Source organism: Eretmochelys imbricata, chromosome 23 (assembly GCF_965152235.1).
Source record: "Eretmochelys imbricata isolate rEreImb1 chromosome 23, rEreImb1.hap1, whole genome shotgun sequence".
Classification (NCBI taxonomy): Eukaryota; Metazoa; Chordata; order Testudines; family Cheloniidae; genus Eretmochelys; species Eretmochelys imbricata.
In genome coordinates, this window is record NC_135594.1 from 1325764 (window position 1) to 1342816 (window position 17053).

Below are 17053 nucleotides of genomic sequence, written 5' to 3' on the forward strand. Positions count from 1 at the left end.
TGCAGTAATGGGGTCCCCCTGGGGACTGCGGTGAGCAGTTTCAGGGGCGGAGGAGCCTGCGGCTTGGCCCAGGGAGAGAGAAGGACTTTTGCAGTAACAGGGTCCCCCGGGGGATTGCAGCGAGTGGTCCCAGGGGCGGAGGAGTCTGCAGCTCGACCCTGGCAAAGAGGGGGTGACCTCGAGAAGGGCTGGCACACGAGGGGTTCTCCCTAGAAACCATGGGGAGCTGAGAGCACACAGGCCTGTGAGTCCACAACAACTTGGGAGGAGCGGAGTGGCCTGTCACCGTCTCCTTAAGAAGGACATCAGAACCCTGTGCAGAAAGAGAGGGTTGAGCGTTGGAAAGTTCACCAAAGCACAGTTCATCGTGCAGCTGGAGGAGGATGACCGCTCTCAGGAACAGATTCCTGACCCCAAATGGGGCTATAGCAGGATCTGGGAGCAGCTGGAGTGGGAGCCAGGCACCGCCAAGACTCCTGTCCCCGACCAGACAGGGGTCTTCACGATCGGGTTCCCCATCTGGGGATCGGAGAGGGACGGGATTGGAGCTGAGTCCGAGAGAGCAAGAGGGCTGTGAGAGACAGCGAGAGCCCGACAAAGAGCTGCAGAAGCAGCAGCAGCATGAACTGGCGGTGGGGGAGCGGAGAGGCCTAGGGGACCTCCTAGGGGTGAGTGGGGATAGACCCCGGGGGGCCAGCTCTGCAGGGAACCTCGAAACTAAATTGTTGCCCCTGGTTAAGGACGGGGGGGATGTGGATGGTCACCTCACTGCCTTTAGCAGGCTGGCGATTTGAACCAGGGGGACCCTGCGGAAAAGCCCCGGCGTCTAGCTCCCTTGCTGGGTCCCAAGGCCACAGACTCCATCAGCCAGATGGGTGGGGAGGTGGACAGGCTCCCACTCCTGACCCCAACCTATATGTCTGTGTGGAGTTTCCTGGGGCCAGGCCCCTCGGACCCCCAGTGGGAGAGGAAGGGGATGGTCAATGGGGAGACATTCCTGGGGTGGCGAGATCCTGGGACAGAGAGAACTGGTGTCAGGCCCTGGGTGGTGCAGCCTCAGATGCTGAGGGGCTGTGTGAGCTGGGTGAGGGTCCCAGGGACGAAGCCCCTCGCCTTCCCTGTGGCCGAGATCCCTGTGCAGACCCAGGAGCAGTGGGGCTGGCTAGTCGTTGGGGTGCCCCAGGACACCAGCTGCGATACCCTGTTGTGGGGTGATTCTGTCTCTTTGGGACAGGATCCAGGCCCTGCTCCTGTAACGGCCAAGGGTTTGAATTTGAATCCAGGGAACCAATCGGCAGACAGGGAAATGGTCAGTGAAAATGCAGATGACCTGGCTGACAGGGGGGAGGAGCTGCTAGGCTCAGGCTACCTGCCTGCCTGTAACCAGAGCCCTGGGGCTGGGTGGGACAGAGAGATGCTCCCCGCCCCCTTGCACACAAGAGTGGGGACTCTCGCTGGCTCTGATGCAGTGAGGAAAGCAGTGGCCTGCCCCCACTGGGACAGCAAGGGCAGCGCTGAGCACGGGGAGAGCTGAGACCCCAGCTGAGGGGGGGGAGACACAGGCAGGGCAGGGGATCTGTTGGGAGTGGCAAGGTGCTTGGTAAGGAAAGTTTGGATGAGCCTAGGCAGCCTTGTGAGCTGATGGCTGTGTCTAGTCAGCAGTGGGGGAAGGCGAGGAGAGTGGAAGATGAGTCCCTGGACCTTACCTGTTAGCTGGGTGGAGAATTGGGACAGTGAAGGAAATGGGTCTCTGTCTGTCAGGGGTATTGACTTGCCTATGGAGGGAGCTACCCCGGTCTCCAAGCAGTTGTCTGTGACCAGCCTTGTGTGCTGGGACAAGGGGAATGAGATCCCAACCTGTGTGTCTGGTAAAGGAGTATATATAAAGTCTGCTGCAGTTTCCACGGTATGCATCTGATGAAGTGAGCTGTAGCTCACGAAAGCTCATGCTCAAATAAATTGGTTAGTCTCTAAGGTGCCACAAGTCCTCCTTTTCTTTTTGCGAATACAGACTAACACGGCTGTTACTCTGAAACCTGTAAAGGAGAAAGTGTGTCCGGCTCTTCTTGGTCTGTGGAGCAGACAGAAGGGGCCTTGCAGCCTGTGATGGTTGAGGGTCGTGCAGTTGTCTCAGAGCTGGTTCTGGATTCAGCCTAAGCCCAGGAAGGGAAAAGGGTCCTAAGTTTCTGTCTGCTCGGGAGAATGGCCCTGTAACTAGGTCGCATCCAGTTAGGGTCTATGTAAAATCCCAGAGACGAGACAATTCTGGTGCTTGTATTTTGCCTGTTGCTAGTGTGTTTGTTGGAAAGGGTGAAGCAACTCTGTCTAATCAGGGTGAGATCCTAGCCAGGGCACAAGGAGAGCATGAAGGTGTGTGATTGTGTTACCTACTGAGGGTGTGGAAACCTGTAGCAAGAAGGAAAAGATTCCTGAACTTGTGTGTGGCAAAGGGAAGGAGAATGCTTCTAGCCTTTTATCTAGGAAGTCTGTAAGTTTGCCTGAAAGGGGATTGTGTAGGAATCCGCCTGATGGGCCAGAGGTAATTCTGGATGTAAGGAGACCCAGAAAGAGTCTGTTGTTGCTCAGGAAAGTGTTCCCCTAGAGCAAGCCCTCGGTAAAGAGGGTAAGAGCAGAATTTCTGGGAGGGGTGAATTGTTGCATAGAAAAGCCCTTGGGAAAGGAATCCTCATGGAGTCTTTGCAAGCAGTTTATTGCAACTGAAGGGTGTGAACGTGATTTAAACAAGAAAGTTTCAGTTCCTAACAGCCAGAAATTTTCTGTTGTGAATGGATCCACCGACTTTCCTGTTGAAAGATCCAGTGTGGAGAGCTTTGAGAAGGTCTCAGATGAAGTGAAAGCTGTTAAGAAAGTTAAACCGTCCTATAACCAAGTGGCTGTGTTTGGCCAGCTTGTTGGGGAGACAAGATTGTGGAGAAAGGGATGTCTCCATGCTAGTTCTGTAAGTGAACAGTATGTGGCCCAGGTCAAGATGGGGGCCCTTAACCAAGAGAGCCCGAATTGCAGCCCTCCAGACTGGAGCTCTGTGAGAAGACCCGATCCCAGTTTGACCCCCTGGGGTTTTGGGGTGGCCAAAGGGCATGGGCTGCAGAAACCTTCCCACATGCAGCCTGCTAGTGCTATCGACCACCCCCGACCTAAGGGAGGGTGTGAAACTGGAAGGGCCTGGTGTAACTCCTACCAAGGAATGGGAGAGATGCTGGGGCATCCATGGGAACATTGGTGGCTTCGAACTTCCCCAGGTCACCGGTAAAGTGACCCCGCTCAGTTCGATCTCGAAAGGGGGAGAGATGTGACGAAGTGGGACTGTTCTTAATGTTTCCTCCAAATATTGTGGGGGTGCCTCAGTTTCCCCTATGCAGTTCTTAAGTATCTAGGTGGTGGGATGAGGGTGTATGATCATTGCAGAGCCCTAGAGGGCAGGTGTGTGCAGGGGTCTGGACACAGAGAATGGCCGACACCCTGTTTCCTGGCCACTGATGGCCTGGGCCCTTCCCCCCTGCAAGGTGAGAGCTAAAGGGTTGGAGAACAAAGGAAACCGGTGCCCTCCTGGCCCGGGAAAGGGGAAAGCCCAGAGGAGGAGGGGCTGGAGGGAGTTTCAGTTGGGGGCTGGCTGGGGACATGGAGTGAAGGGCAGACGGGGTTGTCTGGCTCACTGCCCCCCAAAATGGACCCGGCTGAGGGGTCCTGTTCTCTGCACCTGCAAGCTCTGTTTTAGACCATGTTCCTGCCATCTGAGAGTCCCGTCTGACTGCGGAGTTGGGGGGCAGGACCCTCTGGCTTCCCCAGGACCCCGCCTGGGCGGACTCGCTGGGGGAAGCGCACGGAGGGGCAGAGGATGCTGAATGCTCCGAGGTCAGACCCAGGAAGGGGGAAGCCGGGGGAGCTGTGTGTCCTGCAGACAGGCTGCTCCCAGAGAGGAGACTCCCCAGAGTCCTGCCTGGCTTCATGGGGAGCAGTTCCAGAGCATCGCCCCGGGACCCCGTGACACCTCCCCCACCCCCCACCCCCGCTCTGACCACTAGAAGGGGGGATCAGGCCCCAGGCATGGAGGGGGAGACGCTGCGTTTGACAGCATGGCCCAACCTGGGGGAGGACTGGGGGGGACGGGGAGGGGGGCTGGGAGCTAGTCCACCTCCAGCCAGTCAGCATCGATGCTCTTGTCACCCTCTATGGTAACCATGGCAACACAGCTGAGATGGACCCTAAGGCTCCCCCTTGGTGCAAGGCAGAGGAGGGGGGGATGTGAGCCAGGACTCCTGGGTTCTCTCCCAGCTCTGGGAGGGGCGTGGGGGTCTAGTGGTTGGAGCAGGGGAGGCTGGGAGCCAGGACTCCTGGGTTCTCTCCCAGCTCTGGGAGGGGCGTGGGGGTCTAGTGGTTGGAGCAGGGGAGGCTGGGAGCCAGGACGCCTGGGTTCTCTCCCAGCTCTGGGAGGGGAGTGGGGGTCTAGTGGTTAGAGCAGGGGAGGCTGGGAGCCAGGACGCCTGGGTTCTCTCCCAGCTCTGGGAGGGGAGTGGGGGTCTAGTGGTTAGAGCAGGGGAGGCTGGGAGCCAGGACTCCTGGGTTCTCTCCCAGCTCTGGGAGGGGCGTGGGGGTCTAGTGGTTGGAGCAGGGGAGGCTGGGAGCCAGGACACCTGGGTTCTCTCCCAGCTCTGGGAGGGGCGTGGGGGTCTAGTGGTTGGAGCAGGGGAGGCTGGGAGCCAGGACACCTGGGTTCTCTCCCAGCTCTGGGAGGGGAGTGGGGGTCTAGTGGTTAGAGCAGGGGAGGCTGGGAGCCAGGACGCCTGGGTTCTCTCCCAGCTCTGGGAGGGGCGTGGGGGTCTAGTGGTTGGAGCAGAGGAGGGGGGGATGTGAGCCAGGACTCCTGGGTTCTCTCCCAGCTCTGGGAGGGGCGTGGGGGTCTAGTGGTTGGAGCAGGGGAGGCTGGGAGCCAGGACTCCTGGGTTCTCTCCCAGCTCTGGGAGGGGCGTGGGGGTCTAGTGGTTGGAGCAGGGGAGGCTGGGAGCCAGGACGCCTGGGTTCTCTCCCAGCTCTGGGAGGGGGCTGGGAGCCAGGCCTCACTGGCGGGTGGGATTGCCGGGCCCTGCCTGCCCCCTCGTGGCCATGGGCAGTTCTGCAGCAGGCCCAGAGGCTGGGAGTTGTTGGGGTCCGGGGGCAGAACTTGGGGTGATCCCTCGGGAATCAGGATGCAGCAGCAAGCGCCCGAGGGGTGCACTGTTGGCCTGGCCGATCCCACGGGGCCCTGTGGCACTGGGGGCAGGACAGGGCTGGCCTGGGCCCAGCACTGGTGCTGTCAGGGTTTAGTCAGGCCCCGCCCTGTGCAGGATCAGGGCCGTGGCTCAGCCCCTGGGCACGAGGGCTGGCACAGGATGTGCAGGGGCAGCACCGGGCACCGAACCCAGGTGTCCTGCATCCCATCCGGCCCCTCTGGGGGAACGGCGTCAAACCCTGGGCAGCCTCACTGCGTCCCCTGCCCTGCCGAGCCGGCTGCGCCCTGGGCAGCGAGCAGAAACCTGGGCGCAAACCAGCCTCTGAACACCGGGTGCAAAGCTGAGGGAGCCATAACCTCTCTCCGCGCCCCGGCCCCCGTCACCAGACTCCTGGGTTCCGTTCCCTGTTCAGGGAGGGGCTGGAGGCCAGCAGGTAAAGAAGGGGAGAATGGGACTGACGAACTCCGGAGGGGCCCAGCGAGAGGGGTCCCCATCTGAACAGTCCCCATGCCCTACCCCAGAGACGGCTGCATCTCAACACCAGGTGAGGGGGTCCCTGGATAAACAGCTCAAGTCCCACCCCAGAGGTGGCTGCATCTTGGTGCCAGGTGAGGGGGTCCCTGTGGGCACTGGAGGGCTCAGCTGCACGCACGACACCTTGGGCTGGAAATGAGGCCTGAAGGCCGCGAGTTAATGAATAAGTTCACGGGGGACAAGCACCCCCTGCTGGCTCAGAAAGGGTCTTTCTTTTTTTTACAAACACCACATGGAATTTAAATAGGGGTGGGGGTTCTTAACCCCCCATCAATAAATACACATGCTCCCCTCCCCCACAATTCCCTTCCCAACCCTGCTTCTCTGGGGCAGCAGCTTCTCCCACAGCCGAACCTTTGGAGCGGTTGGTGGGTGCGGTGGGATCTCAGCCTGCTGAGGGTGGGGAATGGGGTCAGCAGCAGAGTGGGGGATGGTGGTGCAGACGCACAGTAAAGAGGCTGGTCCCTCCAAGAGGCCCCCCCCGCCCCCAGGTAGGTCTGGTGCCCCACACCGGCTGTGTGGGGGGGAGTACATTCATGGGTGGTTCCCTGGTCTCCGGGGGGGCGCAGTGCCAGGTCAGTGGGACATGTCGGCGTCCAGGCTGCTGGCGTGCAGTGCCCCCCCACAGAGGGGCACCGTGCTGTCCTTGCTCTGACCCTCCATGTCTATGTCCAGCAGCGTCTGGCGGGCACTGGCGGGGTCCGGTGGCTCCCCGCCGACTCTGCCCGGCTCCCCCTGTGTCCCGCACCCGCTGCCCGGGGACGCGCGGTGAGTCCTTCCGAAGGAGACGAGTTTCCAGGGGTCGAGGCGGGAGCGGGAGGGCGAGGGGCGGGGCCGGGGCGCGAACTCCAGGGTCTTGGGGCGCTCCACAGCCGGGTCCTTCTCCGGGGGCCTGCGCCGCACCGGGGGTGGGAAGAGCGTGGGGGGGTCCAGGGTCTCCTGGGAGCCTGTGGGGAGGGGGGAGGAAACCATCTTAGCTGGCCTGGGTGACTGCAGCCCATTAGCCCCCCCAGAATCCCCCCATAAAACCCCCCTGAACCACAGGCCCCCTCCCTCCACCTCACAGTCCCAACTCCTCACACCACTTCCACCCCCCCCCCAGCACCACTCCCCAGACACCCCACCCAGGCCCTTCATGGGGAGCAGGGAGCCCGGACTCCTGGATTCGATCCCTGGCTCTGGCAGGGGGAGTGGGGCCTAGGGAGTTGGGGGGGGGGATGAGAAATGAGGGCCCCAGGGACCCCAGAACAGCCCCGGGACCTGGGGACCCCAATAGGCTGGTGAGGTGGGGTGGGCTGTGGTGGGGCATGGGTGTGATAGACGCAGGGATGGGCAGGTCAGCGAGGGGGACGGGGAGGCAGGGAAGGGCTGGGGGGGTGAAGAGGGGGTTGGGGTCAGGGAGGGGCTGGGGGTCAGGAGGGGGTTGAGGTTGGGGGGCAGGGAGTGAGGAGGGGGTTGGCTGGAGGGTCAGGGAGGGGCTGAGGAGCGGGTTGGGGAGGCAGGGAGGGGCTGGGGGTGAGGAGGGGGTTGAGGTTGGGGGGCAGGGAGGGGCTGGGGGTGAGGAGGGGGTTGAGGTTGGGGGGCAGGGAGTGAGGAGGGGGTTGGCTGGAGGGTCAGGGAGGGGCTGAGGAGCGGGTTGGGGGTCAGGGAGGGGCCGCGGGGGGCACGACCCCTGTATCAGGTTGCTCAGGGGGGCGCTGGGGCACCCCCCACTCACCGGCCGTGGGCGCCCCCTGCTGGCTGAGCGCAGCCTGGCGCAGGGCCCCGTCTGAGGGCGTGCGTCGGTGCCCACGGGTCACCACCTGGGCGGCCGTCACGTGGGTGGGCGTCAGCGACTGGCGCGGGCCCCTCTTGAAGCTCTCGGCCCGGAGGTCCAGCAGGGGGTTGTGGGCGGGGGGGGCGCCGGGGGGGGGCCCCGTGGGGCGGGGGGCCGGGCCGGGCGGCTCCTCGGCCGCGGGCAGCAGGGACTTGGTGGAGTTGCACTCGCAGAGGGAGGAGAGCGAGAGCAGCGTGAGGGAGCTGGGGGGCCCCTCGCCCCGCCGGGAGCGGCCCCCCCCGCGGGAACGGGCCCCCCGCCACCTCCCGGCCCAGCTCCAGCAGGTCGCTGCCCAGCCCCACGGAGGCCAGGACGGAGGCGCAGCCCAGCAGAGCCCACTCGCTGCGCCCGTGGGGCCCGGCTCGGTGCAGGCCCTCGGCGCCGGGGGGCAGCTCGTCCGCGGGCCCGGGGGCTTGGTCCTCGCCCCCCAGCAGGGGGAGGGGCGGGTAGGGGGAGTGGGGGGTGCTGCCCTCCGCCTCCGCGTACTCCTCTGGGGAGAGACAGACAGACAGATGGACAGGGGTCAGCGCCAGGGGAGGGGCACAGCGACCCCCCCATCCCTTGCCCATGGGCCCCTCCCGCTGGGCCTTCGCCCCCCATCTCCCTCTTCTGGGCCCTGGCATCCCCTGGGGGGCGTCGGGCTCCTTGCCCTGAGGCCTCTAAGCCAGCCAGGCTCCAGGGTGCTGGGCTGGGGGGTGGCTAGCACGGCCCCTCGCCCCACGGCTGGAGGCACCAAGCCCCCCTGCTACTTCCCCCGACATGCCCCCCCCCGCTGCCCTCACGCCTCGGGGCCTGGGCCCCGCCCCCCCACATACCCATCTCCGTCAGGCTGGCGAAGCCCCCTGCCATGGGGGCACGTTTCGGGGACTTGCCCAGGTTGGGGGCGCTGGACGACCACTGCTTGCTGCCCTCGCCCAGAGCCTTCAGCCTGCGCCAGGGGAGACGGTGAGACGGCTACGAAGTGAGTGCCCCCCGGGCCACCCTGCCGGTGCCCCCCGCTCCCGACCCACAGCCCCCGCCAGCCCGGCCCTGGGCCCCCCAACCCTGCCGGTGCCCCTCCCTCCCGACCCGCAGCCCCCGCCAGCCCGGCCCTGGGCCCCCCAACCCTGCCGGTGCCCCTCGCTCCCGACCCGCAGCCCCCGCCAGCCCGGCCCTGGGCCCCCCAACCCTGCCGGTGCCCTCCGCTCCCGACCCACAGCCCCCGCCAGCCCGGCCCTGGGCCCCCCAACCCTGCCGGTGCCCCCCCCTCCCGACCCACAGCCCCTGCCAGCCCAGCCCTGGGCCCCCCAACCCTGCCGGTGCCCCTCCCTCCCGACCCGCAGCTCCCGCCAGCCCGGCCCTGGGCCCCCCAACCCTGCCGGTGCCCCTCCCTCCCGACCCGCAGCTCCCGCCAGCCCGGCCCTGGGCCCCCCAACCCTGCCGGTGCCCCCCGCTCCCGACCCACAGCCCCGGCCAGCCCGGCCCTGGGCCCCCCAACCCTGCCGGTGCCCCCCGCTCCCGACCCACAGCCCCCGCCAGCCCGGCCCTGGGCCCCCCAACCCTGCCGGTGCCCCCCCCCCCCGACCCACAGCCCCTGCCAGCCCAGCCCTGGGCCCCCCAACCCTGCCGGTGCCCCCCGCTCCCGACCCACAGCCCCCGCCAGCCCGGCCCTGGGCCCCCCAACCCTGCCGGTGCCCCCCGCTCCCGACCCACAGCCCCCGCCAGCCCGGCCCTGGGCCCCCCAACCCTGCCGGTGCCCCCCGCTCCCGACCCGCAGCCCCCGCCAGCCCGGCCCTGGGCCCCCCATGCCACCCTGCCGGTGCCCCCCGCTCCCGACCCACAGCCCCCGCCAGCCCGGCCCTGGGCCCCCCAACCCTGCCGGTGCCCCTCCCTCCCGACCCGCAGCCCCCGCCAGCCCGGCCCTGGGCCCCCCATGCCACCCTGCCGGTGCCCCTCCCTCCCGACCCGCAGCTCCCGCCAGCCCGGCCCTGGGCCCCCCAACCCTGCCGGTGCCCCCCGCTCCCGACCCACAGCCCCCGCCAGCCCGGCCCTGGGCCCCCCAACCCTGCCGGTGCCCCTCCCTCCCGACCCGCAGCCCCTCCCAGCCCGGCCCTGGGCCCCCCAACCCTGCCGGTGCCCCTCACTCCCGACCCGCAGCCCCCTACCAGCCCGGCCCTGGGCCCCCCAACCCTGCCGGTGCCCCTCCCTCCCGACCCGCAGCCCCCTACCAGCCCGGCCCTGGGCCCCCCAACCCTGCCGGTGCCCCCCCCTCCCGACCCGCAGCCCCCGCCAGCCCGGCCCTGGGCCCCCCAACCCTGCCGGTGCCCCCCCCTCCCGACCCGCAGCCCCCGCCAGCCCGGCCCTGGGCCCCCCATGCCACCCTGCCGGTGCCCCCCGCTCCCGACCCACAGCCCCCGCCAGCCCGGCCCTGGGCCCCCCATGCCACCCTGCCGGTGCCCCCCGCTCCCGACCCACAGCCCCCGCCAGCCCGGCCCTGGGCCCCCCAACCCTGCCGGTGCCCCCCGCTCCCGACCCGCAGCCCCCGCCAGCCCGGCCCTGGGCCCCCCAACCCTGCCGGTGCCCCCCGCTCCCGACCCGCAGCCCCCGCCAGCCCGGCCCTGGGCCCCCCATGCCACCCTGCCGGTGCCCCCCGCTCCCGACCCGCAGCCCCCGCCAGCCCGGCCCTGGGCCCCCCATGCCACCCTGCCGGTGCCCCCCGCTCCCGACCCGCAGCCCCCGCCAGCCCGGCCCTGGGCCCCCCATGCCACCCTGCCGGTGCCCCCCGCTCCCGACCCGCAGCCCCCGCCAGCCCGGCCCTGGGCCCCCCATGCCACCCTGCCGGTGCCCCCCGCTCCCGACCCGTAGCCCCCGCCAGCCCGGCCCTGGGCCCCCCATGCCACCCTGCCGGTGCCCCCCGCTCCCGACCCGCAGCCCCCGCCAGCCCGGCCCTGGGCCCCCCATGCCACCCTGCCGGTGCCCCCCGCTCCCGACCCGCAGCCCCCGCCAGCCCGGCCCTGGGCCCCCCATGCCACCCTGCCGGTGCCCCCCGCTCCCGACCCGCAGCCCCCGCCAGCCCGGCCCTGGGCCCCCCAACCCTGCCGGTGCCCCCCGCTCCCGACCCGCAGCTCCCGCCAGCCCGGCCCTGGGCCCCCCAACCCTGCCGGTGCCCCCCGCTCCCGACCCACAGCCCCCGCCAGCCCGGCCCTGGGCCCCCCAACCCTGCCGGTGCCCCCCGCTCCCGACCCACAGCCCCCGCCAGCCCGGCCCTGGGCCCCCCAACCCTGCCGGTGCCCCCCGCTCCCGACCCGCAGCCCCCGCCAGCCCGGCCCTGGGCCCCCCAACCCTGCCGGTGCCCCCCGCTCCCGACCCGCAGCCCCCGCCAGCCCGGCCCTGGGCCCCCCAACCCTGCCGGTGCCCTCCGCTCCCGACCCGCAGCCCCCGCCAGCCCGGCCCTGGGCCCCCCAACCCTGCCGGTGCCCCTCCCTCCCGACCCGCAGCCCCCTACCAGCCCGGCCCTGGGCCCCCCAACCCTGCCGGTGCCCCACCCTCCCGACCCGCAGCCCCCTACCAGCCCGGCCCTGGGCCCCCCATGCCACCCTGCCGGTGCCCCCCGCTCCCGACCCACAGCCCCCGCCAGCCCGGCCCTGGGCCCCCCAACCCTGCCGGTGCCCCCCGCTCCCGACCCACAGCCCCCGCCAGCCCGGCCCTGGGCCCCCCAACCCTGCCGGTGCCCCCCCCCCCGACCCACAGCCCCCGCCAGCCCAGCCCTGGGCCCCCCAACCCTGCCGGTGCCCCTCCCTCCCGACTCGCAGCCCCCGCCAGCCCGGCCCTGGGCCCCCAAACCCTGCCGGTGCCCCTCGCTCCCGACCCACAGCCCCCGCCAGCCCGGCCCTGGGCCCCCAAACCCTGCCAGTGCCCCTCGCTCCCGACCCACAGCCCCCGCCAGCCCGGCCCTGGGCCCCCCAACCCTGCCGGTGCCCCCCCCTCCCGACCCACAGCCCCCGCCAGCCCGGCCCTGGGCCCCCCAACCCTGCCGGTGCCCCTCCCTCCCGACCCACAGCCCCCGCCAGCCCGGCCCTGGGCCCCCCAACCCTGCCGGTGCCCCTCCCTCCCGACCCACAGCCCCCGCCAGCCCGGCCCTGGGCCCCCCAACCCTGCCGGTGCCCCCCGCTCCCGACCCACAGCCCCCGCCAGCCCGGCCCTGGGCCCCCCAACCCTGCCGGTGCCCCCCGCTCCCGACCCGCAGCCCCCGCCAGCCCGGCCCTGGGCCCCCCAACCCTGCCGGTGCCCCCCGCTCCCGACCCGCAGCCCCCGCCAGCCCGGCCCTGGGCCCCCCAACCCTGCCGGTGCCCCCCGCTCCCGACCCGCAGCCCCCGCCAGCCCGGCCCTGGGCCCCCCAACCCTGCCGGTGCCCCCCGCTCCCGACCCGCAGCCCCCGCCAGCCCGGCCCTGGGCCCCCCAACCCTGCCGGTGCCCCCCGCTCCCGACCCGCAGCCCCCGCCAGCCCGGCCCTGGGCCCCCCAACCCTGCCGGTGCCCCTCCCTCCCGACCCGCAGCCCCCGCCAGCCCGGCCCTGGGCCCCCCAACCCTGCCGGTGCCCCCCGCTCCCGACCCGCAGCCCCCGCCAGCCCGGCCCTGGGCCCCCCAACCCTGCCGGTGCCCCCCGCTCCCGACCCGCAGCCCCCGCCAGCCCGGCCCTGGGCCCCCCAACCCTGCCGGTGCCCCCCGCTCCCGACCCGCAGCCCCCGCCAGCCCGGCCCTGGGCCCCCCAACCCTGCCGGTGCCCCCCGCTCCCGACCCGCAGCCCCCGCCAGCCCGGCCCTGGGCCCCCCAACCCTGCCGGTGCCCCCCGCTCCCGACCCGCAGCCCCCGCCAGCCCGGCCCTGGGCCCCCCAACCCTGCCGGTGCCCCCCGCTCCCGACCCGCAGCCCCCGCCAGCCCGGCCCTGGGCCCCCCAACCCTGCCGGTGCCCCCCGCTCCCGACCCGCAGCCCCCGCCAGCCCGGCCCTGGGCCCCCCAACCCTGCCGGTGCCCCTCCCTCCCGACCCACAGCCCCCGCCAGCCCGGCCCTGGGCCCCCCATGCCACCCTGCCGGTGCCCCCCGCTCCCGACCCGCAGCCCCCGCCAGCCCGGCCCTGGGCCCCCCCAGCCCTGCCGGTGCCCCTCCCTCCCGACCCACAGCCCCCGCCAGCCCGGCCCTGGGCCCCCCCAGCCCTGCCGGTGCCCCTCCCTCCCGACCCACAGCCCCCGCCAGCCCGGCCCTGGGCCCCCCCAGCCCTGCCGGTGCCCCTCCCTCCCGACCCACAGCCCCCGCCAGCCCGGCCCTGGGCCCCCCAACCCTGCCGGTGCCCCCCGCTCCCGACCCGCAGCCCCCGCCAGCCCGGCCCTGGGCCCCCCAACCCTGCCGGTGCCCCCCGCTCCCGACCCGCAGCCCCCGCCAGCCCGGCCCTGGGCCCCCCAACCCTGCCGGTGCCCCTCCCTCCCGACCCACAGCCCCCGCCAGCCCGGCCCTGGGCCCCCCATGCCACCCTGCCGGTGCCCCCCGCTCCCGACCCGCAGCCCCCGCCAGCCCGGCCCTGGGCCCCCCCAGCCCTGCCGGTGCCCCTCCCTCCCGACCCACAGCCCCCGCCAGCCCGGCCCTGGGCCCCCCCAGCCCTGCCGGTGCCCCTCCCTCCCGACCCACAGCCCCCGCCAGCCCGGCCCTGGGCCCCCCATGCCACCCTGCCGGTGCCCCCTGCTCCCGACCCGCAGCCCCCGCCAGCCCGGCCCTGGGCCCCCCCAGCCCTGCCGGTGCCCCTCCCTCCCGACCCACAGCCCCTGCCAGCCCAGCCCAGCCCTGGGCCCCCACAGCCCTGCCGGTGCCCCTCCCTCCCGACCCGCAGCCCCCGCTAGCCCGGCCCTGGGCCCCCCATGCCACCCTGCCGGTGCCCCTCGCTCCCGACCCGCAGCCCCTGCCGGTGCCCCTCCCTCCCGACCCACAGCCCCCGCCAGCCCAGCCCTGGGCCCCCCCAGCCCTGCCGGTGCCCCTCGCTCCCGACCCGCAGCCCCCGCCAGCCCGGCCCTGGGCCCCCCAACCCTGCCGGTGCCCCTCGCTCCCGACCCGCAGCCCCTGCCAGCCCGGCCCTGGGCCCCCCATGCCACCCTGCCGGTGCCCCTCCCTCCCGACCCGCAGCCCCCGCCAGCCCGGCCCTGGGCCCCCCCAGCCCTGCCGGTGCCCCTCCCTCCCGACCCACAGCCCCCGCCAGCCCGGCCCTGGGCCCCCCATGCCACCCTGCCGGTGCTCCCCGCTCCCGACCCGCAGGCCCCGCCAGCCCGGCCCTGGGCCCCCCAACCCTGCCGGTGCCCCCCGCTCCCGACCCGCAGCCCCCGCCAGCCCGGCCCTGGGCCCCCCAACCCTGCCGGTGCCCCCCGCTCCCGACCCACAGCCCCCGCCAGCCCGGCCCTGGGCCCCCCAACCCTGCCGGTGCCCCTCCCTCCCGACCCGCAGCCCCCGCCAGCCCGGCCCTGGGCCCCCCATGCCACCCTGCCGGTGCCCCCCGCTCCCGACCCGCAGCCCCCGCCAGCCCGGCCCTGGGCCCCCCCAGCCCTGCCGGTGCCCCTCCCTCCCGACCCACAGCCCCCGCCAGCCCGGCCCTGGGCCCCCCATGCCACCCTGCCGGTGCTCCCCGCTCCCGACCCGCAGGCCCCGCCAGCCCGGCCCTGGGCCCCCCCAGCCCTGCCGGTGCCCCTCCCTCCCGACCCACAGCCCCCGCCAGCCCGGCCCTGGGCCCCCCATGCCACCCTGCCGGTGCCCCCTGCTCCCGACCCGCAGCCCCCGCCAGCCCGGCCCTGGGCCCCCCCAGCCCTGCCGGTGCCCCTCCCTCCCGACCCACAGCCCCTGCCAGCCCAGCCCAGCCCTGGGCCCCCACAGCCCTGCCGGTGCCCCTCCCTCCCGACCCGCAGCCCCCGCTAGCCCGGCCCTGGGCCCCCCATGCCACCCTGCCGGTGCCCCTCGCTCCCGACCCGCAGCCCCTGCCGGTGCCCCTCCCTCCCGACCCACAGCCCCCGCCAGCCCAGCCCTGGGCCCCCCCAGCCCTGCCGGTGCCCCTCGCTCCCGACCCGCAGCCCCCGCCAGCCCGGCCCTGGGCCCCCCAACCCTGCCGGTGCCCCTCGCTCCCGACCCGCAGCCCCTGCCAGCCCGGCCCTGGGCCCCCCATGCCACCCTGCCGGTGCCCCTCCCTCCCGACCCGCAGCCCCCGCCAGCCCGGCCCTGGGCCCCCCAACCCTGCCAGTGCCCCTCCCTCCCGACCCACAGCCCCCTGCCAGCCCGGCCCTGGGCCCCCCAACCCTGCCGGTGCCCCTCGCTCCCGACCCGCAGCCCCCGCCAGCCCGGCCCTGGGCCCCCCATGCCACCCTGCCGGTGCCCCTCCCTCCCGACCCGCAGCCCCCGCCAGCCCGGCCCTGGGCCCCCCAACCCTGCCGGTGCCCCTCGCTCCCGACCCGCAGCCCCCTACCAGCCCGGCCCTGGGCCCCCCCAGCCCTGCCGGTGCCCCTCCCTCCCGACCCACAGCCCCCGCCAGCCCGGCCCTGGGCCCCCCAACCCTGCCGGTGCCCCTCGCTCCCGACCCGCAGCCCCCTGCTAGCCCGGCCCTGGGCCCCCCATGCCACCCTGCCGGTGCCCCTCGCTCCCGACCCGCAGCCCCCGCCAGCCCGGCCCTGGGCCCCCCAACCCTGCCGGTGCCCCTCCCTCCCGACCCGCAGCCCCCTACCAGCCCGGCCCTGGGCCCCCCAACCCTGCCGGTGCCCCTCACTCTCTGGCCCCATACCGCTCCTCCCCACCGAGCCGCTCCTTCTGCAGCGTGGAGCTGGGCCCCCACGTGCGCCCCTTCTTCTTGTTGCCCCCCAGCTCCTCCTTTTTCAGCCCCGCGCTGCGGCCCCACGTCTGGCTGCCGTCCACGGGCGTGACTGCAACGAGGGGGTTAGTGGGACGAGTCTCCCGCACGGCATTTCAGCGGGACCCAGGGGGCGGGAGGGGGGATTCTGGGCTCAGTACCCCTCCCAGTAGGAGCTATGGAGGGGGGGAGCGGGGAGATGGCCGGGGGGCGTCTCCCCAGGGTTACCGCCCAGCGCGGGGGGAGGGGGGAGACATTGGCTCATAATGTGCCAGTTCTTGGGTCTGGTCCTGGTTCCTGGATCCGGGACGGGAGCCGCAACCATTCCCCGGCCCAGTAGGGACCGGCCCGCACAGCCGGCCTCCGGGGCAGCCCCACAGGGTGCCTGGCCTGAGACCTGGGCAGCAGAGACCCAGCAAGGGAAGGAGGAATTATGGCAGAGCTGGGGGGCAAATTCACACAGGTGGTCCGCAGGTGTGGGGGGGGACTATGGAGGGTGATGGGGGGCTACGGGGGGTAATGGGGTACTCACGGCGGGTGGCCCACAGATGGGGGTTGGGGGGCTATGGGGAGTGATGGGGTACTCACGGCGGATGGCCCACAGGCAGGGTCTGGGGGGGCTATGGGGGGTGATGGGGGGAATGGGGTACTCACGGCGGATGGCCCACAGACGGGGGTTGGGGGGCTATGGGGGGTAATGGGGTACTCATGGCGGATGGCCCACAGGCAGGGTCTGGGGGGGCTATGGGGGGTGATGGGGGGGAATGGGGTACTCACGGCGGATGGCCCACAGACGGGGGTTGGGGGGCTATGGGGGGTAATGGGGTACTCACGGTGGATGGCCCACAGGCAGGGTCTGGGGGGGCTATAGGGGGTGATGGGGGGGAATGGGGGACTCACGGTGGATGGCCCACAGGCAGGGTCTGGGGGGCTATGGGGGGTGATGGAGGGGAATGGGGTACTCACGGCGGATGGCCCACAGACAGAGGTTGGGGGGGCTATGGGGAGTGATGGGGGGGAATGGGGTACTCATGGCGGATGGCCCACAGGCAGGGTCTGGGGGGGCTATGGGGGGTGATGGGGGGGAATGGGGTACTCATGGCGGATGGCCCGCAGACGGGTTGGGGGGCTATGGGGGGTAATGGGGTACTCATGGCGGATGGCCCACAGGCAGGGTCTGGGGGGGCTATGGGGGGTGATGGGGGGAATGGGGGACTCACGGCGGATGGCCCGCAGGCGGGGGATGATGATGGGGCTCGCAGGGGGGCTGGTGCCGTTGGCTCCGGTGCCTTTCCGCTTGTCCAGGGTGGGCGACGCCTGCACCGTGATCTTGTGTTGGAAGCCTGGGGGGAGAGAGGCCAGGTCAGCCCGGAGCCCCAGCCCCCCTGGAGCCCCCCAAGGCAGCGGTTACAGCGGCGGGCGCCCTGCACCGCCACAGATCTCCCCGAGCAGGTTCGGGGCCCCGACTTCTGGCAGCCTGACACAGCGGGCGGGGCAGGGCCGGTGGTTATGGGGCATACGGGGGATATGGGGAGTATGGGGGGAATATGGGGCATATGCGGGGAATATGGGGCATACAGTGGAGTTATGGGGCGTACGGGGGGTTATGGGGCGTACGGGGTGGA

General features: G+C 72.0%; 1 protein-coding gene across 1 annotated transcript in view; it reads right to left on the minus strand.

Moving 5' to 3' along the window:
• Positions 1 to 6238: 6238 nt before the first annotated feature.
• The window catches only part of MAP3K10 (mitogen-activated protein kinase kinase kinase 10), a 20030-nt gene continuing 9215 nt past the window's right edge, over positions 6239 to 17053 (minus strand). The window contains 6 exon segments of the mRNA XM_077840084.1: positions 6239 to 6709; positions 7480 to 7816; positions 7818 to 8068; positions 8394 to 8506; positions 15363 to 15501; positions 16649 to 16771. Of these exon segments, the coding sequence (XP_077696210.1) occupies positions 6339 to 6709; positions 7480 to 7816; positions 7818 to 8068; positions 8394 to 8506; positions 15363 to 15501; positions 16649 to 16771 (1334 nt within the window). The 3' untranslated portion in view covers positions 6239 to 6338.